Below are 27,001 nucleotides of genomic sequence, written 5' to 3' on the forward strand. Positions count from 1 at the left end.
CTAAATACATATATGTTCTATTAAGTTGCCTTAAGACACCGCTAAGTCTGCCTGATTGATAATAGTTTTAGGATGCAGTCTTATTTGAGTTGGCATTGAAAATCGTAAGCAACCTACGTTATTACACACTAAAAAAATAATTAGAAGTGCATATTTTCCCCAATATCTATTTGACCAAGACGATACAAAGCACTTAGTCATTTTAGCGATCTTCACGCATCTAAAAACAGCAACAAGCTATCGCCAAAAAGCGCCAGTTCAGATTTTTTTCTTCTGGGAAAAGGGGACACGTTATCGATAAACTCATTTGTGAGCATTTTGGAGCTTCTGAATTTTACTGGAATCAACTATTTGATCAAATAAAAAGACCCGTTTATTTTTTGTCTGAGGACATGTTATTTATTTTATTTACTTGAAAAATTAAAGTTCAACTTTTTTTTTGTTTTGCGTACGGTATCTACGATCATCTGATCAGCATCTATGTACATAGCTGGATGTATTCCCTTTTATTCATGTCGGCAGTCCCCCTCGTCCTTTGCCATTTTACTCGTGCTTTGTTTGTCCAATTCATTTTCCTGCTCATATTTATGTCGCCTTTATTATCATCATCATCATGCTGGCTATATTTAATGTATTTTTTTTTTTAAAAAAAGTGTTATGGTTTAAATCAATAGATGGCCGCAGAGAAGTTCGGCTCCCGTTCTCTCGTCTTTCTACATTTGACTATAATTGAATGAATCCTGCACGTCGTGGGAGACGACTGTAACTCAGGATCTGTGCATGTGTATGTGTCTCGGTATGCTTAAAAGGAACACATTGATATTTGTTACATGCTCTCATCTCACGTAACCCTTGTCAACTATCATCAGTATTTTTCTTGTTAAGATTTTTATTATCACTATTCATCGTATATTAATTATCTAGTATACAACAGATTATCATAGCCTTTTTCTTTCTCTCGTGTTAAGTATTTTAGTGTTTTATCGAACATTTGCCATCGACTAGCTTTCGTTATTGTCGAAACCGGCAAAAAAACTAGCCTTTCTTACATTGTTATCTGTATCTTTTCCATGATACGACTACGTTTTCCCTTCACATCTATGCTCGCTTGTCTTTTGTGCTCGTTCTGTCCTTCCGCATGTTAAATCGAGGCTAGTTACCTTCCCGTTAAAGATTTTTTTCCCATTGTTACAAATAATCCGATCAGCCCCGATGTGGCCGTTGCTGTTTTGCAACTCGTCTGCATTGTGGCAACTTTATTGTTGGTGGTTTTTTCTTCATCCCTGCTTTAAGCGTTATCTATGCGAGCTGTATAAGATACCTAAAATTGGACATAAAAAAAAATATATATATAAGATCATACGAGCATCTTCAATTGTCAGAACGGAATCATTCGAATCACAATGATAATGCGCTTTTAAACGATCGTTCACTGAGATCACATTGTAGATAAAGCCGTCGTCACCAAATCGGCTGTTACTTGTCTTCAAATAATCACTTTGAGCAACTAAAACTGTCATCTCTACCAGCGTTTCGGGAGTCGTTAATCCACTTCTGATCAAGCGTGACGCATCGCGACTTGTTAGCTAGCCCGCAACCAATTGTCGAGATAGGTAAGCGTCAAATATTATTTTATCGTTTATCATTATAATCGACCTGGGCCAGTCATTTTTTTTGACCTTCAGGTTTTTCCAGTTAGCAGCTTGGGTAATCAATCCCGTACTAAGTAGTGTGCGCGCACGATTGTTCACCTTATGAAGGCCTTAACAGCCACCTCCGGGTTACGTAGCTGGCGATACCGAAACATGGCGTACAAGCTGTCACTGGCTCCTGCCTAAACCTATGCATTTACTTTGGACTAGTCTTGTTGGCCCAGGCGTAACGCAACAAGCAACATATTCTCGCGTGTCTGTCCCCTCGCCGTGTCCATCTGTTTGTTTGTTTATTTCTATTTTATTATTTGTATGTTTGTCTTCGTCGGAAAGACGATGGCGGAGGTAATGAAGGTTCCTGGTTTTGGCACAACTCAGAGAGAGATATACCGCCTACTGTGCACCCATGTGCTTCCTACAATTTGTTTTACTGTAATAGTAGGTGTAGTAATGTTCCATATTCTGCGAGTGTGGGCGCGCTACCAGCGATCAATAATTTGCTAAACAAATGTGACATGGATGGGCGGTCGAGCAATGCAACACGTGAAAAAAATCGACTACTTATTCTGTGCTTGTCCTGTAATTACTAGTTATGTTCGTTTGTAAGCACGGGATTGTAGTTTTTGCACGCACAAGAATGGAAAAACGATATAATGCAATTTATCCTTTAACCAGAATTGTCTGTTGTGCAATCGTGCCGGTTTACGAAGGTCTCAAATGTATTAACACGCAACGTTACTGACGGCGTAGTTCCATCGCGATGGTTAGTCAGCTGATACTGCAATATGATTAATCTTGCTGATGTAGTTGTTGCTTTGTATCTTTCGGGTTTCTTTTTGCTAACAGTTTATCTCCTCTATATATATATTTACTGTTATTAAAGTTAATAATTATTAACTAAAACTAAAATATATTAAATATAACTAAAATAAAATGACATAATATGTAGCACTTACAACTCCTTGTCTTGTCAAGCTTCTTAGTTATATCTACGGTTTATGTACACCTATTTGTTTCTATCTGAAATTTTCCGTCATGTTTGCTTTTACCTCTTGTTTTATATGTTCGTGTATGTTCCGAAATGATATCACCACCGCACAATGGCCATACTTACTAGCCGTAACGTCATACCTGTTCCGCTGAGCCCTTACCAGAGCGGGGACTAAATATTTCAGCCCCACGCCTCTTGCAGTTGGTGACGGTGAAGTGTGATGGGACCAGAGATGATTTCTGTGACAAAGGCGACCGAGTCCCTTTGTTTTACTTTCTTTTTGTCTCTGGCCGCTTGTTACTTTTCCATGTATTTTCTGCGTTGTGTTGTGCTGCTTTCGGAAGGTTATCGCCCTCCCGATACCCGTCCGACCCACTAGGTCCCTATTCTAGTACAAGCAGCTATCCTACGTCCGAATACACACACAAATACAAATGTCGTCGCCATCGCCACTCATCTGGTCACAGCCCAGTTGCTCACCACAGACACACCGGTTAGCATTCACACCTGACTACGACCGCTTAAAACAGAGAGCTGACAAATTTCACTCGGCCTGATGAGCAGACATGGTATATGGGTTCAGACCAAACAGGAGTTTTGTTTTCCCTTCGTAGCTAGAGACGACTTCCGTTATCCGTCTGTGTTCTATCTTCTGTCCTAGTTCGACCTAAATCTACCTTTTAATAGTGTGCATACAGTATTACGTTCGCGTTATGGTCAGTCTTCATCCTTCTCACTCTACATGCGTATACGTTATCTTCTCGCTGGTACGCTCGTGAACACATTAATGACGTTGCTTATATTTCTTTCATTATCGCACTGTACATTATATATAATTCTGTAAGTTTGACGCTTCAGTGGCCATAAAGGTAGACGTTAGGCTCAATAAGCTTGTGGTGCCGCTGGCCGCCAGGTCATCGCCTCCGATTTTTATAGACGTCGTTCACACAGGGGTGGATGCGTTCACGTCGAGCGGATGTTTCGTGACTCCACCCATTAACTGAAGAAGAAAAGAGAAACAATTAGAGGAGGGAAAGTAGATGAGACGATTGTCAAAAAACAAATTAAACGAAAACTATATGACAGGCAATAAAGCAAACAAAGAAGTCAGCCCTGAAGTCTCTACTCCGGGTACCGCTGTGTAAAGCTTAACGAACATAGGAGCCTAACCCCATAACGCAGCTATGTGTTTGATAGAAACTGGTCACCCCACCGGGTTAAAGGCCTTGCGGCCCTTAGAGTAATCGCACATTAATTACAAACAACTAGGAATTTGAATCTCATATATTAAGGTAATCAATCATCTTCTAGCTTTTATTTTTATGAAGGTACGTAGTAATTCAATATCAGGACTTGGTATTTCTAGTCCAAGAGTATCTATCCTACAGCGTACAAATGTACGCAATTCTAGATTTGTACGTTTAGGAAATGTTTCTCAGTATACTCTATGTTTACCGTTGCACATAGACGTCGTCGGCCATCAACAGCTTTTGGATTACCAAGCCGGGGAAAGGTGAGGTCATACAGGACACTGTTTTCTTCTAATTCTAATAGTATTAAGCTTTTTGAATTTTTGAAATGTACATAGATCAGAAATTGGTGCGATTCGTATCGTTGGATTTTTTATTTGTGGTCAAATTTTTGAAAAAGTGGGGCCATATAATCCTATCTTGAAAATATGAGCCCATACAACTTCTCTCATATGGAATAGCTCTATTGAGCTATTCCATATGAGTTTATCGCATCTCATCGAACCTATATTGAATGATAAAAAATGAAACTAATCAGCTCATTTCTCTGTCATGATTGTGCCTGCCGAGGAGTAGAACATGACATTGTCAAAGGCAATTCGAAAGCGGGTTAGGCTTTATAGACAAAGCTGACTACATTACATACCGTCCTGGAAGGCTACATAGGCTGTAGTGAGAAGGTCGTATAGGCCATTTTTGCCTAGAGCATATATAAAACCAGCAGCCGGTGATGCTAATTCTACAGAAAACGGAAATAAATGGCCTCAAAGTTCAACTCAGCTTAATGGAAATGCATTTTTCAAATTTACCTAAGGCGTCGTACTTACGCCCTATTTATACTGCACGTCATTGTCATAGTCATGGATCAGATTTTGTCATTGCTGGCTATTTACATAAAATTATACATAGCCCTGGCAATTATAGGGACTTCAGTGTGGTCGAATCGATTTTGAAGAACTGTACACACATTTATACCATTTTTCCTCTCTGTTCGGATAAATTGCACCTCGTGGATGTGCCACTACTTAAACTTCCCAATGCGCAGCAGAACTTCGCGTGTAGCTATCGCAAACGAATGATAATCTTCAATCTGTCGAGCTAGACAGTAAATCACTATAAAGCATTGTATCTTTTCGCCAAGATCACAGCCTTTTCGAGAAAAACGAAAGCTACAAACATAAGCTCTACCGAAGTAAGTTATTTTTTTCACAGAATTTCTATCTATGCAACTTTTATACATGGACTCGTAGCGTTTTGACGTCTCGCTAGAGATACACACACTCTCTTATTGCATCCCTGAATTTGCTTCGCTCGCGTACATCACATATAAATACTTGACCGACGATGGTTCATATAGCTTGCCACTTCAATAATATGTACGGCGCACTTATCCGTTTCTTAACCTACGAAATATAGGTTGGCAATTATGTCGTGCTATACTAACGACAACATGTGGGGGCTTACTATACGTATTTGTATTTGACTTCTACCTGCATTATGCTTGATCTACGTTTAAAACGCTAACATGGATGAATAAACTGCGCCATTTTGAATTATTGAGCCATCATTACTAAAACACTTGCCACTTCGTGTCATCATCGTTGCTATTTTATACCCGTGCTTACCCGTTGAGTGACAGTGGCCGTTTGTATCGTTGGTCCGTCAAGCAATATCGGCGTCTGCGTCTGGCCAGTTGGGGTGGACGAAGTCGTCAGAAGCTGATTTGTCGTGTGGCTTACCACATTGGCAGCCTGCTGCATCATGATCGGCGTACGAACGTCTTCGAGAAGGTCGATGTCGCACTTGCCGCTTGTCAGCGTTAGCTGGCCAGGCAAGGGTGGCATTGGTGGCCGATCGAAGACGACATCAGGACTCTGAGGCAACATAGTCGTGGGTTCGAGCTGACCAGGTCCACTAAGGTGGCCGCCAATTGGGTTTGTGACAACTCCGCTCGCCAGCCCGTGCTGCTGCTGCTGCTGCTGTTGCCTTATTCGTACAGGACATAACCGATGGTTGGTGCGTGGTAACGACAATTCGGCATACCTCAACAACGCCGAGTCGATCTGTTGAGAAAAATAGAAGCTTTTTTAATAGTAGAACAATACAAATTAAGATGCCGGATGTAGCATCCGATCAACGTACAATTATAACACGTTGGATACCCACTAAGGACCACAGATATTTCGACGAGCCCACTTTGGAGAACGTGATAGAGACACGAGCCCGCATAGACTATGAAATGCAACATAGGCCCATAGGTCTATGTAGGCGTGTGGCTACGTAAGTATCATCTACTACGTGACTGCGTAATCTATCGTCATCCTGGCGTTCTAAAAATAACACAGTAAGGTTGACATAATATTACGGTGTTATTACGACGTGATGTTTCGCGAACACAGAAAGCAGGTGAAGAGTAATTCCCAGCTCTAAAGAAGTAAGTTTTACACATTCAGTACATGAATGCACCCTTTCAATCATAAATCATCGTAGGCCTGTAACAGGTCCTGCGCGTACCTTACTGATCTTCTACTCACTTTATTGGTGTTGCAGAGCGAATTCTGCAGTTGTCGACCACCGTGCTGTTTTGGGTTTCGCATAGTCGCCATGTGAATTGATAGGTCTTTCTGCCCACCACCGTCTAGGCCAAAGGGCAGGTCATGGTTTCGACCAAGAGTCATCGTCATAGCCTCGGGGCCGCCAGGACTCAGGGGTCCGCTTATCGACCCCATCGTTGGCAGTGCGCCACCTGCCGCAGCAGGATATGTGAGCACGGTGCAATTGCCACCCGGCGGGCCCCCGCGTCGATCTAAAGGCGTTGTAGAGCATGCACTGCCATCGAGGGAGAGGTCATTGCCGAGGCACGAGCTGAGCGTCGTTTCGACCGCGACCTGATGGCCGTACTCTAAAATGTATCGTTGGTACGCAAACACATACACATATACCCGACACATAACACATTATTCTCTGGACCGATTTACAATCCACCTATTTGACGTCGAATGACTTAATAACTAACAAAAAATGGAAAGAGAGCAGCGTAATAACTATTTTACACAACACTTCTACCAAGACATTTCTGTTCGAGCGAAACTTTTTTGCAAAACATATTTTTTCTACAACACATAGATTCGACTAGATATAGAGTAGAGTGCGCGAACGTGTAATATACAACGGTTTCAAATCCTACGAAGACCGCACGAGATAGAAACAGAAAAGTACACAATAAACCCATGCAAAGTGACCTAACAAGCGTCTATTTCTTTTAAGGCCGAGTAGTTGTACCTGCTTTCATCTATCTAGGACAATGCTCTGTAAACGGGTAGGGTGTATCGCGCCATGTTTTGGCAACGGGTCAAAAAGCTCGAGGCTAAAAAATGCTGCAGTAAAACATTACACATGTGTTAGTTACACAAAATGTATGTTACACAAAAGCCGAAAGATAAGCACCTGTATTGCTAGAAAAAACGTATGCACGTGCACACCGGCCTGACTGACGTTACCTAATTCCGTTTGATTGCTCATATTCCTTGTCATGTTAAAAAGCTAACTGTGTTTTTCTAGTTATTAACAGCTACTGACCTCTAAGTGTCACACCATTATATTACCGTTGCTTTGCTATTTAATCGCATCAATGTTACAGCTATTATTGTGTTGGCCAATGCAACTTTCTTGGGAATTGATCGTTTTCCAAGATTCAATGTGTACAATGCCGGGAAGCACCCACCATGTGAATTGTCTGGGGTGAACGATGTAATGAGCTTCTTGTTTTGCACTTGTGTCAGCTGGATCTCTTCGGGGGGCGCTTTCAGGCTTCGGCATGATCCGCTGTTCCTGCAAAGGCAATCATGTTGACGACCAAATCGCTAGATAACAAGTGGGGGTGGTTGGCGGCGACCGTTGACATCGGTTGCATACCCACACGCACACACAGGAACAAAACTAGTATTACATAGACCACTAAATAACTGGAACATATATTAGAAGATAAACACATAGACAGTCTCATTCACAAAGCAGAGAGAAAAGCGCAATAACGAGTAGCCCGTTAGGTCGGGCCGGACCGGACCGTACCACGTTTGTACCAGGTACCTCTTTTATTAGCAGAATTGTGACGGCGCAAAGCAGCAACGTAACCTCTCGAACCAACAGAGCGTGAATCGCTCTGCATGTACGGATAGAAAGAGGAGAAAGGGAAGAGGCCAACTACTGGAGACCCCCGGTGTCAGGGCAAGCTACAGCCATCCGCTTCTGCACAAACCGAGAACGACAAGGCCAGCTGCGAGCGAGCAAGTAGAAGGTAATGTTACAGCTTTTAGACGATAGAACTGCGTAAGCCACTACACAGGGTTGTGTGTGTGTATATGGGTTTTGGTGGCATGTGATATCGTTCTACGGAGCAAATGCTGTTAACCTCCCTGCAATAATGGCCTTTTCCTGCTATTGGTTTCTGAATGAATGTACTATTAGGAAGACACGGCTTAGAGATGAGACCTTATAGGTTTGGCGAAGACTTTGAAAACAGCGTGCGTTTGGTAAAAAAATTTGGGTTAAGGGTAGCGCCGGCGCTCCAAGGTGATTTGCGGAAGCGAGAGGCACCGTGTGGACTCACCCGGCCAGGCAATGCCGAGCAGTAGTAGCAGAAGTAAAGATATTGGCGGTGACGGCGAAATCATCGTTGTTGTCACCGTCGGCGAGAGATGAGACGCACAAGGATTACAAAGGGTAATCAGAGAGACACGGGCAGCCAACGAAGTAAGGAGAAAGTGAGACAGGGAAAAGTGTGAATAGATATTGGCGAAGAAAGAAGAAGACAAAATAAGCGACGTGAAAGCGTAGAGGGACTAAGCGATAGAATAGGGAAAACACCGCGAATTTATATCACGCGAATTCGGGGAACATATGTGTGTATTGCCGAGAAAAGGGAATATCAGAAACTGCGAGTGGAGAATGGATAGCAGAAAATAGGCCGCTGGGTTGTAAGGCTGAGAGGTAGTGCGGCTCCTATAGCCAGTACTATGCTGCAGTGATGTCCAACGCTATAGGGACGATGAGGTTCAATAGCGTAATATCGGCAGACCGACAGACGATGCAGAGCCGATCGGATTTGGTGGAAACAGTTGTAGGATGTGGATTGGCGTTAGGCCATGACAGGAGCCGTACATGGGAGTCTTTTGCTTCAACAACAGAGCAGTAGCTGTCTGCACTTCATCCTTTTATCGCAAAAACGCCTTCTTTCTCTATTTTTTTCTATTGTACGCCGCTTATCGTGGAGCTATCCGCATAGAGCATGTAGTACAGGATGGAGTTTGTGGTAACTACAGAGCAACTAACTCTGTCTGATGGTGCTTCCTTACATGGTTTCTTCTATGTAATAAGCGCGCTTTTCTCTGCTAGATATGCATACGGTCACGCAAAGGAAAAGAACCTTCGATGGCTTTGGTCTCGTTCGAATAAACAGCTCTGAAATTAAGTATATCTGTGCTAAGAGTACTTACTTTTCGTTGAGATTTGTCTGCGGCGGATTACCTGTAAACGTACATGAACGAGAAGGCAGAGTGTATAAGCACTCCGCAGTATAAACTTGAACGTTTTCATTATGTCTACAAACGTAGATTTGGTATTCTGCTCTATAACGTATGTCACAATATTGCTTAGCTATTACAAACGCAGTAATGTATGCGAACAATTGCCAGCCATTACTTCGCGTATTAAAACGTTCCGTTTGCCTGTTCGCGTTCGAAGAGTTGAACGTTGAAGAGTTCGAATGATTGGAGATACTACTGAGCGAAGCAATGTAGATATGGCTTCCAACATGAACTCACGCTGAAGTAGATATAGTGCTAATTCAGTCTATTTATCATATGAGTCGATCGATAAATTCAAAATTCGACTACTGACTTACCCTTTTCGAGAGCATCGCGCCGACGCATGATAAAGATCACGATAACAACTACGACAATAAGCATAGAAATACCCGCAACGAGCGAGAGTAGTACCGGGCTGAAGAGCGATGACAGCAAATCCGAGTCAGATAACTCGTCATCAGGGGCGGCCACCGTCGAAGATATAAATGAAATACTGCATGGGTAGGTCAGACGTAAACCAAGAAGATTAAGTTTCAGTTTTAGTGTCAACCATTATACCGAAATTGTGCCAATTAAAATAAGATTAGCCAGCTATAAGAAGCAATTATAAGATCATGGTATCTAGGCGGAATCGCTGAAGCTGATCGAATTTTCACGAAACACGTGATGTCGTTGGTAAGCATTTTCTATGTCCAAATTTAGTACTATGCTACTACTAGCCAAGTAAGCACTCGCTCGAGCTATACGAAATTCTGGTTGCCACCATATATTATACAGATGTGATAGGAACTCTTTTTAGAAAGAACCACGACAGAGTAACTGTGCTACATCGTTTTTGAAGCATCTCAGTGAAGAGCAAAAAAACAAAGTAAAAAAACATAAGAAGGCAGGAATAGCAACATGGTCCTTGGCACGGCGATAAGATCCACTAATTGGTACAGGTTTTGTTGAGCGCCTATTTAAGCACAAAAAAGCTCCATATCTTTTTCAGGACTTTGATCGATGCAGACGCTGTCAAAACTATTGTCTCCTACAGTGGTTCAGTGTCGCCAATCAGCCGGAACCGAAGTGCTGGCTAGAAAGCAGCCTATGGCGTAATAAACTCTGGCGACCGGTGAAGCTTACCGCCGTCCGTCCCGTTGATCAGGAAACGGGGCCCAGTGAAACGTAGACGGTGAACAATTGAGAAACGGAGCAACTGCGACGAACAGCCGAGTGGCCAAATCCAGCAGAGCCAACAAAGGCTATAAACAGTACGGCGACTCTCCTTTGAAGAGGAGACTGGGCGATAGTGGTTCTGCCGTTGTTCCGGAATCAACTGAAATCTATATATAGGGAGAGTCGCTGCACTGTTGCACGAGGTAAGAATACCGAGGGAGATGCAACGGCAGCGGCGCTAGCAGCCGTGTGACAGGGTACCCAGTTTCAACCGAAGGTCGTAATGAGCGACCAGCGAGGTAAAAAAACGGACACTTCCCTCCAAGTTGTCCTATTAGATCAAGGCTCCTCACGTTCGTTTACTTGTACTGCTAGCAATAGTAATAATAGTCGAAGTGGCTAGCCGGCAACCGACGTCAGCCTGTTTTCTGTGTATTTTCGAGATGTGCACGAAGGCACGGCCTAATCAAAGACTTCACACGATTTACGCGGGTATACACTCAGTAGCACTGGCTGGAGTGGCAACCCTAAAGGGCGCCGTGACAAAGAAACAACCTGGTATGTTATGTGCAGCAATGGCGATTACGGCAGGAGCAGAGGAATATTGTGCTATGATCATCTGTGTTCTGCTATTCTACCTGACCGCCAGCTCCTACGCTTAACAAAAAATGAGCGTGAGTATGGGACACTACTCAACCCGACCCCACAGAGACCGATTATATTTTTTTTCGGGTATTTCGCATTATATGTCTTGCTGTAAGGTGCATTTTCTGGCTGGCTAGTAGACTGTTTCGATCGCCGGCCATCAATGGGGACGCGGTCATCGATTTAGCTCCTATAAGATGGTCTTGTTAATAAGAATGACCCCGATTAGGTCAATGAAGAATAGAAGACCAGGACTTGAAACATTGTATATGATCGGCTGGTTACACGTGCTAAGCATATGCTGAACTTGTTTTCTAATGATCTACATTTATTCAACTGATAGCAGAATTCAGGTCTCCTTTGTCGTTCAATTTATGTCAATAAAAAGCGATAATCATAATAGTGAAAAAGTTCACTTTTCTCTATTATCAAGCAAATATCCTCCATTTCTTAATAACAATCAAGCAACCCTTATAACACTGTTATGCTTTGTACACAAAAGTTTTGCTCCGTCTAGATGGTCCTCGAAGTTCACTTCACTTCACTACTAATCACTATTTAGGAAAGAGATGTTACAGGTACGTACGTACGGACGTACATACACGTAACATTATAAAAATAGCTCTTGACGTCTGCCAACAGTCACTTAGTAACAGTCACTTCTCAAAGATTCTTTTTTGTAGTAGTCGGCAGTATACGGGCCATAGAATTCGGTCCGCTCAGGTGGTAAGCGTCAACGTTATTGCCGCGTCATTTTAGGGGGTATAATCGTTATATCCAGTTCTAATCACAGCCGTAATTCATGTATTCAATCGTATTGATATGTACTTACGTGTTAGAGCGTCCCTTGGAGTTTGCAGCGTAAAGTAGAAATATGTACTTGGTGTTTGGCGCTAAATTTGTAACCTGGAAAACGGGCGCATCTTGCTGTGTCAAGTTAAATTCGAGATATTCCTGAATAAAGTTGAATATCTCGAGGTGAAACGATTGGCGAAGCCCGCCTGCCTCGCCGGGTTTACATTCCACCAGAATGGTACTGAACGTTTCATTGCTGGCAGAGCAAGCACGTAGCTGACCCGGAGGACCTGGGCAGTGGGAAAGTGATCGGTGAGCCAATGATGTACTGATGTTGATCATGGTTCTCGTGATGGTAATGGTGATGGTGAGGATGATAACGCACACATGCACACCTCTTTCGCTCGCTCGCTCGCTCCTATTACAACAAGGCACCACACAGACTGGAGAACAATAGTTCTCGACATACACGAATCAATATTCATTTCCATCGCCAACTATATACATCTGTTCACAGTAATCCCTGTTCGGAGCTTATGCCGTCCTTTTTATTCGATCACGAAACAGACAAAACCTTTTTACTCTAGGCTGCACAGAAGGCTAATGCTGAGCAAATGACTGGCTATCTAATAACAAAAACTACCATTGCAAACGGCTCGATTGGGAGCACGCTCGCTTTTAGAAGCTGACTAGATGAAACTGAATCAGGCATGTAAGCTCTGATCGTGTTGCACCGTAGCAATGCAATATCAGAACAGAGGAGATTCGCCAAAATCTAGCGAGATTAGCAGACTTACATATAAACGTCTAAGTAGTTGAGCTGTTAGTTCAAACACTGGACGTTTCAATTCTCTAAATTGCTATCTTGGGACTTATGTAAGTTTTATATTAAAGTTTACATAGGATTTGAGATAAGGGAGATTAATCGTGATTAATCGTTACCACTTATGGGCAAGTACACGTGAACACTCATTGCCAGTGTGGCTATACTGAGGTTCTGATGGCATGGTGGCCACTAATGCGCATACAAGGCGTGAATCCTGATGAAAGCTAGTTGGCTCGCAAGGTATGCTAGACCTCGCAAGGTTCAATAGTTAAGCTTTTATTTGTGTTATCTCTAGATTTCGCGAATCACTTCTTTGCCGTAAATTTAGAATTCATCACGAATCGAAATAGTCTGCCGTGATAAAGTTTTACGTTCAGACGTTCGCATGTACCTTTATCTAATACTTACTAGCAGGGACAACGTGATATGCGCAGGGTTCCTTTTGGGTACCAATCTGATTACTAGCCCAACAGTATAGCGTGCCGTATGAGTTGGCGTATCTCGGCCTATACGTGACAACCGATTTAGTTCCGTTGAAATTAAACGTCTTCACATCGAACAGTTCGACGGAGTTGTTGAGCGCCCATTTGAAGTCTGTCGGCGGAGGGTCAGATTCAACCTGTGTTGTTTTGGCGGAAACAGAAATAATTAGCGTTGCTCTGCTAAATACCCAAACAATTAGTGCGCTATAACTACCATCACTATTAATTGTCTATATCACTTGTTGCATCCTGCCAGCGTTCTCTGTCGTTTTCCCCTACCGCAGGCCATCCAGCCTAGCCTCTGCGAAGCAATAGCCGTGAATCTTTTATGAAGACAAGCAGTAAGACCATTATCCTCTTCTCTAAATCCCAGCAAAAGTATCAATAACAACAAAATCTAACAAACCGCAGTCCAGTAGCTGTGGCAGGGTAATGTCCTGATCAAGGTTCTATTCGCGCTGTTACTAAGAAGCAGCGACTGTCCCCTCACGCCTTATTGTAAGCTCGCCCATACGCTTTGGGTATTGCGAAAACTATTGTAAGTGAATTACTAAAAATGGGAATTAAACAATGTCAGAGAATAGGTTAAGTCAGACTATGCAGTTTACTTCTCTCGGGATCGTTAGAGGAAAAGGATTGCCCAACGAGCCGCTATTAGCTTTACGGATATAGTTATTGGCAAGATATAAAAAAAAGAATAATATTAAAGCGAATCTGGGCGAAAATAGTAATCGACGATAACTGCTTTTCTATACTAAACGGTAACGTTGTAGTACAGCGTAACAAAAAGACTGTATTGGGAATAGCTTCACGGGCCATTGAGCATTACATTTACATTATACTTACGTGGCACGGTATTTCGGCGTCTTCGTCCCTGGCGACGCCATAGATGAGGTTCTGCTTTTTCCTGCAGACGGGGGCATAATGAATACGCAGCAAGATCTTGTCGCTTTCGGCTTCGCCCTCGGAGTTCGATGCCACACACTGATAATGGCCCCGGCTTTCGCGGCGAACCTTTTGCAGGACCAGTGACTGGTTCGTAATTATGATACCTATCGCGGTGGCAGCGACATTCATTGTAGTTTTAGCAGTAGTAACACCAACAAAAACAACAAACGAAAACACATAAAGCGCCACGATCAGGACAGTTCTTGTTGAAAACATAGCACCGACAACAATTTCATAGTGAAGTTAAAAGTGGTTGTACGAATATGCATTATCAAGATCGGCACGAGGGAGCGCGCTCTATATATCAAGACCGGGGAACGGTAACTGATTTCTTCAGTAAAAGCGACAAACGTGAATGGCAACAGGAGGCTGAGATCCAACGGGGACTGTTATTAGTAATTGGATCGAGCCTTGCTTTGCGCGTGGCTTGGTTCCGCATCGAATCCGGGAAAAGGTAATCGATATTATCGCCTTCCTTTATCGTCTCACCATTGTCCTATTCCGGCGAAAAGAACGAAAGGGAAACACTATTCAAGTTGTCCTCCTTTTACCCGCACTCCAGAAGAGTGCGCTCTTATGTTCATCTCTTACTGCGTACACCATGTAAATAATTCTGCTATCACTGGCTGCTTTTCAAAGATCAGGGAAAATATAGGGCAAAATTACTTGTGTAAAAAATGACCGTTGACAACCGAAAGTTAGCGAACGTACTGGAATAAGTTAATTTATGTTAGACGAGCGTATACGCATAGAACGCTGTTAACATCTACCACATCTAGCAACTCATAAATTAGTCTTTTTAAGCGCAACTATGATTTACACTATTGATAAAATCAGTGAACAAAGAACAACAGAGGTAAACGCCTGTATTTATGTAAATCGCTGTGTCGGAAAAAATACAACAACGAGCGTTTCGTTAGGGATTCCCTTCGGTTGGTCTTTTTACCCTGGTGTTTGTCAGGATATAACGGCTGACCCTCGAACTTCCAACCGATCTCGGTGACGGGAGGGTTGGCTCGTATCTTGCATTCGAAATATACATCGCCCCCTTCGTGCACGGACGGATGCTTCATGTTGGCACCGATCGACACGTCCAATTGAGGGACATCTGAAAGAGACAAAGTTGCACAAGCGAGACTGTCAGCGATAGACGGGGTCCGCAGTAGTAGCCGTCCCATCAGCTAGACAGTGAAATAGTGTGCCACAGATAAGGCAAGGGTGATGCGAGTAAGAGAGAGCGAGAGAGAAAGGAAGGGAGATAGCTAGAGAGAAAACGCAGTGGACAACACAGGGGCAGATCCACACAAACATTAGCCATCTATCTTGCTACCTACCCTGTAAACTGACTTCTTTTAGAGATAGTACCGGTCATGTCGAGCTACTCTGCACTCGAAAAGCCTAGGCCTAGGGAATCCCTGAAGAGTAGACAAACCCAGTTTTCCCGATACCAACTCCGGAACCGTTCGAGCTTCGAACCCTGGGTTTTAACCCTCAAACAGGCGTCCCTTTCCTGCACTATCGCGTCTCTGCAAGTGAGGCGTCAGAGACTAACTAACTCCGCAGCTCCGGACATACCACCCAACATACATCCACAAACTTTGGGTTATGTGACAAAGTTCCGACCCGCCCAGCGGGTTCCAGTAGACTGAAAGCGTCCGACTACCTCATGCTGGCAATTCGCTGCCATCAAAGAGTTAGATCCTCGTTTGGCTAGTCCAGCGTTCACTACAGCTCTCCCGTGTCTGTCCAGCGCCAAACATTTCGACCGACCTACCGACCGCTTGACCAATGACCATCACCGCACTACAGCGAACGAAACCCGTTTGCAAACACCACGAGGAAAGTTTCTCATAGGCTTTACTCCCTATTTTTAACAGGCCATGCTTAGATCACTTGGCATGAGCGGCTAACACATTGCGTAGAGAAGAACGTGTTGAGGAGAACCGAAGCAATGAAAGAAAAGCCTACGGGTTCAATAAAAGGTCAATCAATTTAATGTCGAATTTTCGAGAGGCACAAATATGCTTTGAACAGCATCATTGTTGTCGTCAGTACCATAATAATTGAATAAGTTCTAACCTAATATAAGTATGTAATGAGTCTAGCGAATAATTTCCAGAATTGCAACATATAAGTGACCATCTAATACGTACTGTGCACTGTACTTGGATAATTAATAAGCCACAATAGCCAACCTATTCCCATAGTGATAAGCACAATTTGCCCGCCTGTGTATACTGTTGTGCAAGCGTATTCTCAGTGCTGAATATCGTTAACTTAGAATAGAATGGTGATATGACCTGCGAGCTTCGTCCCGTGCCTTCTTACCGTTGGTTTAACTAATGTGACCCATTGATATCACACTCAGCTCCCATAGCCCTGCTCCAATTTGACGTATAGCCTCATCGCAGCTGCCCTAACTCTAAGAATCCCGTTGCCATATAGCAGCGACCCCGTTCAGACACATTTTTCGAACGTTGCACCTCGCACTCGTTTGTGCGTTCTTTGTACGTTTCGGAAACCAGAAAGATTTCTAATACAAACATACTAAAAACACTTAACGACTGCGGAACAAACCGGTCGACAATACTTTGAATGGCTCAAAATTGGCAAAATACTATTTATGGCAAAAATACTATGGAAAAAAAAAAATATATATATATATATATATATTCAATTAATCATTAAAGCTTCGCGCACAGTCTACCCGAGGATAGAACTGTGTTTGCTTACAAAAGGCTCCACCAAAGCGGTCGCTACAATTTTTCTCGACATACCGATTTGCGGCTGATATTCGTATTATAATAGATAGATGAATAATTCTGTCGGAGATGCTATATAGCCATTAGGTCACGCTATCACCCAGTCAGTGAGCCTTTGTAATAGCAAACTGTTATACTTCCCTGCAAGCCGGTTGTCCGGCAGACCCTAAAATGCTAGAAGGCTTATCCGGTTCGAGCATTTTACCATCTTTGTTATACATGGCAGCTGGATCATTAAGCAGGGCATTTATGTGCCCTACCCTAATCAATTTCCAAGTCACCTATTTTAGGAGAGCGCTGACTTGACGGGAGGAGCGTTTGCAGCCAGCGTCGTCCTTGTCCTTGCCAATCTAATAATCTCATCACATCGTTTGAATAGCGCCTGGATGGCAAGGTCTGCTTTACGACGAGTTCGTAATATCTGAGAACCTGTTAATGTGGATAAGTTACGGACGTCTACACGTCATATCTACTAACTATTATACTATAATATCATCTGTACTCGAAATCTTCGACTGAGTAAATTTGTTCTGTAATCTATTCTAGATAATCAAACTCCTATCAATGGTCGACCAAACACATTCTAACCAGGGCATAGCTAAGTAATTGACCGAAGCATCTTATAGCGTCTCAATGGTCGAGCATTAATAAAACTCGGCTCTATAGATGTATCGATGGACAGAGACAAATATCATTCATATTTTTTTTTACACATTGGCAAGGATGCCATACAGTCTAATATCTTTCCTCTTGAGGGAATACGTCCTCAAGTATCAGCTATGTATAAGGTACGCTTAGCTGATACGTGGATTTCATTGTTCGGTTCGCATGACCTTACGAAATTATTATTATTATTAGCCAAGGGAGCCTACAGTTAACTAGATTGGTTTATACCTATCCATATCTTCAAATCCGTAAATTAACGCGACATCTAACGTAAAGATTAACCCGTAGCCCGATTGTTATCAGAGTCAGTAACAAACTATTACCGAGGTAAAATCATCGGAGCTAAGACCAAGGATCAACTTCATGTAATTCCGCATACTAAGCAAACGCAAGCCGTATCATAGACGAGTTTGCTAGGCCATGCTTCCATCTTATGGTAACTAAAGGCAGGTACCTTTTGTTCGATATATATATATATATATATATATATAGAGAAAAGTCATTGAACATAATGTACTTACAATGGATGTTTAAGGTCCAGCCATCCTCGAGACTGGAGTCCGAGAGCAGGGGGTTATCCGCACGGCACGACAAGAACTTCCCGTTGTCGTGGATGCTCGGCAAGAACGCCACTGTATTCGATGTGTAGTTGTCGACTGTAAATATAGAATGCATACGTTTGTATATTTAGGTCAAGCCATATTTAATGGTGAGATGTAAGTTATGAATAATATTAGGAATTAGAACGAAGTTTATCCGGTTCCCATTCTACAGGACAAAGTGCTAATTTTTTTTCGGGTAACTAGGATTTGATGAGTGACAAGACGCTAACAATGGCATATTGTACAACCTAGGCCCGCATTGTAGAATGCAGTTGGCTCGAACAAAGCTAATAGTTGATGTTGGAAACCGCCATGAGAAACGATATTCCTGTAGACTTTACGATTAGTTTTCCCATCTGGTGCATGCAACAAACAGGCGAGCACGTTAACTGGGGACTCTGGGAAGGTCTCAGAGAACATTGATGATGCGTGCGTTAGACCTGTTAATTTTAATTAAGTTCAAATAAAAGGCTGTGTCGAATAGGAGCCGCTACCACGCGTTAAGTCTTTAGCCACGCGAACACAAAGCTTAATTTTACTCAGAGAAACAATTGGTCCATCGTTTCAACAAATTCAATGTCCCATAACGCTTACAAAATTTCTTCAAATCTCACCAAATAGTAGGTTTTAATGCTTCTTAATATTTGTTGAAATCACTTATACAGCGATCTGGGCACCACCGAGCGTCTGCAGGGCGGGGGCAGCTTGCCGTTGAAAAGGACGAGATTGTTACCGGCTCCCACCCCTTATTGAAATTTGAGTCGATCTATAGGGAAAGATGTAAGCGTCCCACTATCCGGCCAATAATTAATTAAATGGAAATTAATCAGCAACAACAGCGAGACCAATATTCACATCAATTTTTCTGCTAGTTCAGCAGAGTCAGGCCCTCATCCACACGCAGCCTCTTCTATTGTCAGAGCTACGAATGAAGACAAGTGTTGAAGAGCAGCTTGGTTCAGGTGACTAGCTGGCATCGTTCCCAACACGTTACTACAGTGACCATGGCCAACAGATATCTCGGCTATCAATGATTTAAATTTCAGCGTTGCCAGAGTATAACTAAATACGTAAGAAGGACCAAAGCGAATGAAACGATATAGGTGCCCTGCCTTCTCGTGGATTCATTAGGGAGAAGCCAGATTAGTTCAGCAGGACACCCTGGCGATCTTTGAAACAATGTCGAAAGATAATTCCGAGGACTTATCCATATCAAAGGATAGTTGAGAATCAACTCGGGGTTTGGGCTGGCCGCTGCGGATTTTTATTATATTTTGTGTAATATCATTAGATGAGTGAAGGGTGCCTGGCTGTTCCACCACTTGACGTTATTTCCTAGCTACCTACGCTGATACGGGTGAAAGCCGACAGGACACCAACTTGCTATGATACTATAAGCCGACGTCTAGAAACGTTTCAGGGTAATACAATAGATCTAGCCATGTACAGCTATCGTATGGCGTAGTTGCATAATTGCGCGTAGATACCGCATTAACAAATACATGTACTATATACTGAAGAAGAGCTGAATCGGACTATATGCAGTCCGGTAGATGGATTTTTTAGAGTTAGACACTAAATAGCTGGTTATTTCTATGCCCCTGTATAAATCGTTAGCCGTCCTCCTTGGACGTTATGCTAATATTATAGAAAAATTTTATAGCAATATTGTGAAACATGGTTAGACTTAATTATTCAAATTGTTGCAGATGTTTCAGCTCGAAGCGTAAAATATGCCCGTGAGAAATTACTACACGTATGAACATCTAGAGAGATGACAAAAACGGGAACTCAACGATGTGCGAACCGAAGGCACATACCTAGCACGGATTTCGGCTAGTATCAATAAAACATATGTACCTTGTATTCATATACGTACCGTCAGAGACGTTTTCGCGAAGGACGCTGAGCCTTCGTTGACCAATCCACCAGGTTAGTTGGGGTGGCGGTCGGCCTCCTGTAGAGCGGCATGTGACCTCTGTCTCTTGGCCCGCCGATAGAGGTCGCTTCATGGTGCTGATTCGTACATCGAGTGGACGCACTGCAGCGCGAACAAAAAAAAAAAAAAAAAAAAAACTCATTGTTGAAAGCATTATTAATAAAAATGGTCACTGGTACTTTATATTGACATTTTCCAAGCGCTTTAGTCTTATCGAATTTAATAAGCGTTTCAAATTAGTCCGCTGTAGATAAAAATCACAAATGATCACTTCGTCATCAAAGCAAGCAGTAGAAGAGGTAATTAATGCAGTGAACACCCTTATCAGCAAGAGATTGTGATATACCCAAGTTGATTCAGTCTAAATCACCACGATATTGGTAAAGTATAAGAACGAGGTTATGATTTCTACGGAAGGTGGCCCCGTGTGTCGGATAACATTTTTGATTGTGTGTGACTGGCGACCCAATCTAGCTCTATTTAGGTCACTGTAAATGCGCATTAACCCATACGGCTTTACCAACTGTGCGCTCATCCTACTCGATCACATTATAAATAGCTGTAGTGATCGAAAAACCGAATCAGTCTCTTCCCCTGATCCACTCAGCAAACCCGACCGCATATAGATTAAATTATCGTCTGGCAGTGTGCCCTTCACATCATGCAGCTACATCTTTACATAAACATGAGAGGCAGTACCCATATTTAACTATGGGGAAAAATTCTGACGACCCATTGTGGAAACTGCGCATTGTACATTACTTCTACGCGAGTAATTCATTTTCCGTCAGTCGGCTGCGGCGGATTATGGATAACTTCCAAGAGGTTGATAACTCTATTTTTCTAAGTTGTCTCATAAGGTTTAACGTGTAACATATATTGCGTCTGTGACTGACGTTGCAAGAAGACTCGCATATGTATTACGTAGACGTGGACTAGCTAAGTTTCACATTGTTACCGACTTCCTGCCAGCGCTAGTATTACCGCCGCAACCGTCATGGCGCGGATGGATTGCGACGGATATAACGAAGCTTCGTTGCCCACTACTGCCGCCGCTGCACCAGAAATGTAGACAACGAAGTGTTTTTTGTACGTCAATGACTACACACTGTCTCTAGCACAAACGATAGGGTGTGAATCCGGTAGAAAGGATAGAAGCTTCTGAGTGATTGTGGCGAGCAGGAGCTGAATGGCAGCTATTTACCGGGAGGAGTTGAAGCGGCGGCTTTCGCAGTTCCACTAGACATACGATCCGTTTATTCGTCCCTATATTTACGCTTACACGCTTACGATGCCCTTTTCACACAGATCAGGCAGAAATAACGGAAAAGGCAGACAGATATAAATGCAGGTAGTAGGTGGCTCATGTACGAAGCTGCCGCCGTTGCATTTGGTTTCCGCTGCTGTCTTTTTTGCGTAGACGAACGAAAAGGAAAGGGTGTACGACTTCTCTTCTAGTACTTCCTCCGCGGCGTAACAGCCGTGGAGAAGGGGACACTATCCCTTTGCAGTCCAATTAACATAAATTACACTTTATTACCACTGTCACTCTAGCTGTAGCTATGTAAAGTTAAATGCCATGGTTCGGCGACTAGCCACATCGCGTCCGCCGTCCAAGGCCTGAGCTGACCGGTATCACGTCGTCTACCTAGAGAGAGAGACAGAGAGAATGAAAGAGATGGAACATTGCGTGTCGCTGCCGCGTATGCTGCTACTCTTGTACGGATGTTGTTGTTTTTGTCACGTAACAAGTAATCGAGGTCAGTACATTTCTCTCTCTTTGTCTTTCTTTCTCTCCCTTGCTCGCTTTCTACCTTTCGATAAGCTAAGGGCGGCTTGGTAGTGATACTGACGGCGCCGGAAAACTCGAGGCAGCCTCTAAGTCCAACGACTCAAGCTTAGGATGGTAAGGTCATACTGTGTCTGTGTACGTTTGTCGCTGTTTTTTCTCGTAAGCTGGCAGAAATTACCGGGGACGTATCGAGCCGATAAAGCGACTTTTGTGTTTCATTTGTTAGACAAACGCGCGCCTTCCCATTGTATAATCACAAACACTGAGTAGCAGCTCGTGCTCTGCCGGCAGATAGATATTCTCACAAATAGTGAAGATCGGTAGTCAAGAGTTGATGAGTCGACTGCTGTTCGTTTTTCCGCTTGGACGGTTTTGTTGCGGGCCATTAGAGAGGTTCATAAGAACATGAAGTCGCGAGCAATAAAAGCACCAGAACAGCAGCGGGAAAGAGGGGTGAGTGAGTTCCTATCCAGCAAAGATGGCATTGCAATGGGTTGCGGTTCCAGTTCATATGTAACACTGAATAATTGCAGTGGCGTATTGCACAGTCTACGAGGCCATGGAGTATTATTGAATTCCGTAGGTGCTCGCAGACACTCAAACGCGGTAGCCACTCTAAAAATCAATTGTCTACGCTGGTTAGAATATATTTGATAAATTTATGTGGTTCATTTATGGCCACGTATGTTGTTTCAGCGCTAGTTTACCAGGACAGTAGTTGATATTAAAGCAGTTCATACCGGTTTTTATATGTCGAGCTATTAAATTTTGCAGCCATCAAATAATGTACACGAGACAATTCTCGATACAAAAGTACATTCAGGAACTGAAGCGTCCTCCGAAGTAGTGATAAAGCGGCACCTAACGAAGGCTTGCTAATATAGCACAGAAGAGGCATAGATATATAGCATTTGGTAATAAGGCTGGATCTAAACGAGTTGGTCCGTTTAAGCGCAATCAAGTATCTGGCTAGAAAAACCATAGCGGCTGGATAACTTGGCGTTACTTTGAACCCACCACAGTGAAGTGTACTATAACCGCTCTATAGGGCTGTGCTATCCCCAGCCTCGCTGTTTCTAATACTCTTTTTGGCCCTCGTTCTTTTATTGACACGATACACCTTTGAACCTTACAGGCCTTTACGAATCTAGTATTAGCAGTTCCATCATGTGAGATACTACTAGGGAACGATACGGCCTACTCAACAACAACTGCCACTACCCGAGTCGTTCGTGCTTCGGCTCGTTCGCGTTTGACGTCCGCATCTCGTTTGACCTTCGACCTCTTTTGCGTTCTCATACGACGAGATCACGTAACGGACTTCGCCTGAACGTATTTTATCCACTGCTACTGCTATCAGTATAATGCCCGACCATGGTGAAGATTGGTATACCTATGGTTTTAGGGCCTGCTCAGACTGTGCTGCTTTTGGTACGGGCTACATACGAGGAGGTAGCCAACGACGAAAAGTCTATAGACAGACGTTGGCGATGAGGAGAACGAATGCTACTAGGCTACAAGCAGGTAAGATCAGGGGCGTTATTGTTGACGTGACGTCAGGAAGGCTATGCTCATGACTTCAGGCACCTACCTTTTTCTCTTAAATATCGCTCTATGTGTTTGCCTCTAGTTTATTCGATCTTGGTCTTCCTTTATACATTCAAACTTCACTGCATTCAACTTGCTGTTAGAATCTTCATAGATAATAAAATGATCTTTGAAGCATTGACTTGGAGGAGAGTTAATCCTGACATCACACACCCACATATACGTATGTGTCTCTATTCAAGACATACGAATCTCACAAATTTATGTTTATGCATATATGAAACTTGCATTTCTAGTCATGATTAAAGATCATTTTCTCGAAATACTGAAGGTTGCAGAGAGAATGGTTAAATTTATTATGAAATAAACAATAAGAAGCATTTTCAAAGACGGAGTCAAAGTAAGAGCACGACGACAAGGATCTTGTTGAGCTGAGAACAGCATAGACGTTTATATTAAATATCTATGCCGGTTTCCATAGGTTCGACGATTCTAAAGGGAATTTCAAGGAGGTTTCAAGATAAGGCGGCACACGGCTGCTTAGGTAACACAACGAATGCGACATAAGCCTTTGCTAATGGAAATACCTGTTCATTTTAAATGCGCTAAAATCGACATGTCCATAAGCCGCGCACTCGTTAAACACTCGCATACAAGTGCAGGTTTTATTAGGGAAACGGCCTAATCCGATTCAACAAGCTTAGGTGAAATTCGCACGCGCCAGCATCAATGTTGAACGCAGTATCCTCTACCCCTCATTCACTGTCCACTGACGTGTAGTGTTAGCATAATTGCAGCTTTTCCTTCGGCTACCCCCGACTCTATTCCTGACTTAGTCTGCTATAAGTCACCTCTGCTCTTATGGCTAACTGCGGGTCCTCAACTCCTACCCACAAACGGCGTTTCGCTGGGTACAGTCTGAATCGACGCTGTCGATAGACACAGCGATGGGTTAGTAGTCGGTTGCGTACAGCCATAATCATTTGGCTAAATGGAAAACAGGGTCCATAGAGTGGAAAGAAAGGCTGCCGTTTGCCCCCCGTAGCCGCTTTCAGTCATTTACTCAGCCCCAAAAAAAAGAAGCAGAAGAGAGATAACAACTTTCCCTTCTTATCCAAGATAAATAATAATGACAGATGGTCGCTAGCATCAGCATGATGAGGTAGGCTGCTTGCTGCCGTGTTAGTAGTCCCGCGAGTTGACAAACGGCCAGGAACATATCCGAGATCGTTGAAAGATTGAGAACTATTTGGCTGGTAAATCCAAATCGAACCTATTGCTTGAAAACAAACACCGTCCGTCACAAGTGGCGACACGTAGTGATTCATTAGCAGAAATACAATGGGCTATTTCGCAAAAGACCATATCGGCCTTTTATGGCCTTCTCAACTATATTCATAGAAGAGAAATAGCAGGGTCGTATATGCAAAGCAGAGCTAATATCTGGTGTATGGGCAAGGTGCAATATATATCCTATATTCACGGCCATTCCTGGGCAGCGGTCAGAATGTCCTTTTTTATTGATGGCACTGAGTGGTATCGATAAAGCGCAGCAGTCTAGCTTTGTGCAGTAGTGTTACGTCAACAGAAGGATTGAAAGGGTAAGTGCCCACACGAATTTTGGCCCATGTTGTCGATAAATAATCAGGTCGACACCGTTCACTTCGTAAAATTGACGAGAGTGAATTACTAGTAGTGCTATACCATATAGCTCATGTAGACTAGAAATGCTATCGCTGTTAGTCTAGTTTGAACATGAAAAAACCGTCTGTCTTATGAGACATGGAAACAACGTCTATCCCAGTTGGATCCTTCGAGCTGCTTGCCGCTAATCATCCATAAGATATTCATTCATTCAACGGTGCTGCCCTGTGCATGATAATATGGCATAGGAATCTCTGGCTGTTGACGTTTTTGCCTAGTCTAACGCGCAGCTGAATCGCTATATGTGCACGTTTAATTTACAATGGAGTCTTCACCACAGTGGCAAAAAGACTAGCAGCAGGGGCAGTTCTACCATAATGATACGCATCCCTAGTGGTTCTTCATGCAACGTGCGTGACGGAAGGCTAGAACCGTGTATGTGTATCGTCACTATTTTTTTATTTAAAGGTCAATACTTGTTGCATGGTCACTGTCAAAATTATGCGTGTGCCCTATTGGTCCACATGAAGTTATTGGCGTACTTTGCTAACTAGGTAGATTAAGTCACAGTCGGCGAAGCTCGATAAAAGTTAGATAGAAATTTACGCGGTGTCGTGCTATAATTATGCACGGAATCTCGAAGCACACCGTGAACTGTAAGGGCATACATGAATGATTCGAATGTTGAGCTTGCTGCACGGTTTCGAAAGTTGACTAGAATCTCTCTCTATCTATCAAAGAAGGTACACCTAAGTTCTAGGCATACCGCAAAAAAATGATTCCACCAATCTACGCAATTAGTTGTCATCGCAAGCAATTTGTACTCTTCCGACCATTAGAATCTGATGAGTACTCGAAGATGAAATAGCGCACAAGATATATACACTGTCGTCTACCGTTTTGCTTTATGAAAAGTAGAAAAATACGCAGGTTGGCAATAGTATAACTTTACAATACTCACGGTTCATGTCAATGATGACGCTAGCGGTGCGCTGTGTATTGGGATTGGACATGTTGGTGTTCTCGGCTTGGCACGTTAGTGCCGTTTTGAGATCGTGCCGCTGTAGACGTTTGATGACGAGCTCGTTGCTTACAAGTCGGTGGTCGTGACTCTTGTCTGAATCATCTAGGAGCTCCTCCCCACGCCACCACGTTACGCGGGGACGTGGTTTAGCTGAAACAAGCCAATAATGATTATACGATAAAGCAACTAAAATACGTTTATTCGCATTTGAATATCACAATGTTTACTGAATAAATTTTGGCAATAGAGACAAAGTTCCCGCGTATATAGAATAAGGCAAAGATATGATAGTTTTTCCGCTTTATTGAGTATTATTGTACTCTCTGTTGTGTCAACGATACGCTCTATTTTATTTGACTAAAAACAAACTTTACAGAGCAGAAGATGTGTGGTGCGTTTATAGCAATTCGGAAGCTGTAGATAAACCCGGTTCAATTTGCAGATGACCGACAAATTGCCTGAGAAGAGAAAGCTTGCATCGTTATAGCGCCTCTACTTAATTCAGGAAAGTTCATCATCGGCATTCGACCATAATCAGCTTCTTTTTTGCTTCGCTTGACCATCTTGTCATACTGCATTTAATACAATGCAGCTAAAGATTGAATTTAGTTCATAGAGGTTGCGGCCCTTATTAGATCTTCAGCTAGTCATTGTGAGCCAAAACTGTTCATTCGCAACGATATACAGACTTT

At 43.0% G+C, this 27,001-nt stretch overlaps 1 protein-coding gene and 1 long non-coding RNA gene across 2 annotated transcripts in view; one reads left to right on the forward strand and one right to left on the reverse strand.

Moving 5' to 3' along the window:
• Window positions 1–372: 372 nt before the first annotated feature.
• LOC111262817 (protein turtle) overlaps window positions 373–27,001 on the reverse strand; it is a 79,721-nt gene continuing 53,092 nt past the window's right edge. The window contains exons 4-16 of the mRNA XM_022837381.2: window positions 26,247–26,459; window positions 20,242–20,403; window positions 18,282–18,416; window positions 15,279–15,440; window positions 14,231–14,436; window positions 13,311–13,521; window positions 12,114–12,366; window positions 9,796–9,971; window positions 9,389–9,419; window positions 7,618–7,724; window positions 6,428–6,795; window positions 5,519–5,956; window positions 373–3,643 (exon numbers count right to left, since the gene is read on the reverse strand). Coding sequence (XP_022693116.2) covers window positions 3,587–3,643; window positions 5,519–5,956; window positions 6,428–6,795; window positions 7,618–7,724; window positions 9,389–9,419; window positions 9,796–9,971; window positions 12,114–12,366; window positions 13,311–13,521; window positions 14,231–14,436; window positions 15,279–15,440; window positions 18,282–18,416; window positions 20,242–20,403; window positions 26,247–26,459 — 2,519 coding nt within the window. The 3' untranslated portion in view covers window positions 373–3,586. The remainder of the gene's footprint in view (window positions 3,644–5,518; window positions 5,957–6,427; window positions 6,796–7,617; window positions 7,725–9,388; window positions 9,420–9,795; window positions 9,972–12,113; window positions 12,367–13,310; window positions 13,522–14,230; window positions 14,437–15,278; window positions 15,441–18,281; window positions 18,417–20,241; window positions 20,404–26,246; window positions 26,460–27,001) is intronic.
• The window catches only part of LOC147753150 (uncharacterized), an 86,361-nt gene continuing 82,596 nt past the window's right edge, over window positions 23,237–27,001 (forward strand). The window contains exon 1 of the long non-coding RNA XR_015312055.1: window positions 23,237–23,617. This is a non-coding gene — a long non-coding RNA (uncharacterized LOC147753150). The remainder of the gene's footprint in view (window positions 23,618–27,001) is intronic.

Source organism: Varroa jacobsoni, unplaced genomic scaffold, assembly GCF_002532875.2.
Source record: "Varroa jacobsoni isolate VJ856 unplaced genomic scaffold, vjacob_1.0 scaffold_703, whole genome shotgun sequence".
Classification (NCBI taxonomy): Eukaryota; Metazoa; Arthropoda; class Arachnida; order Mesostigmata; family Varroidae; genus Varroa; species Varroa jacobsoni.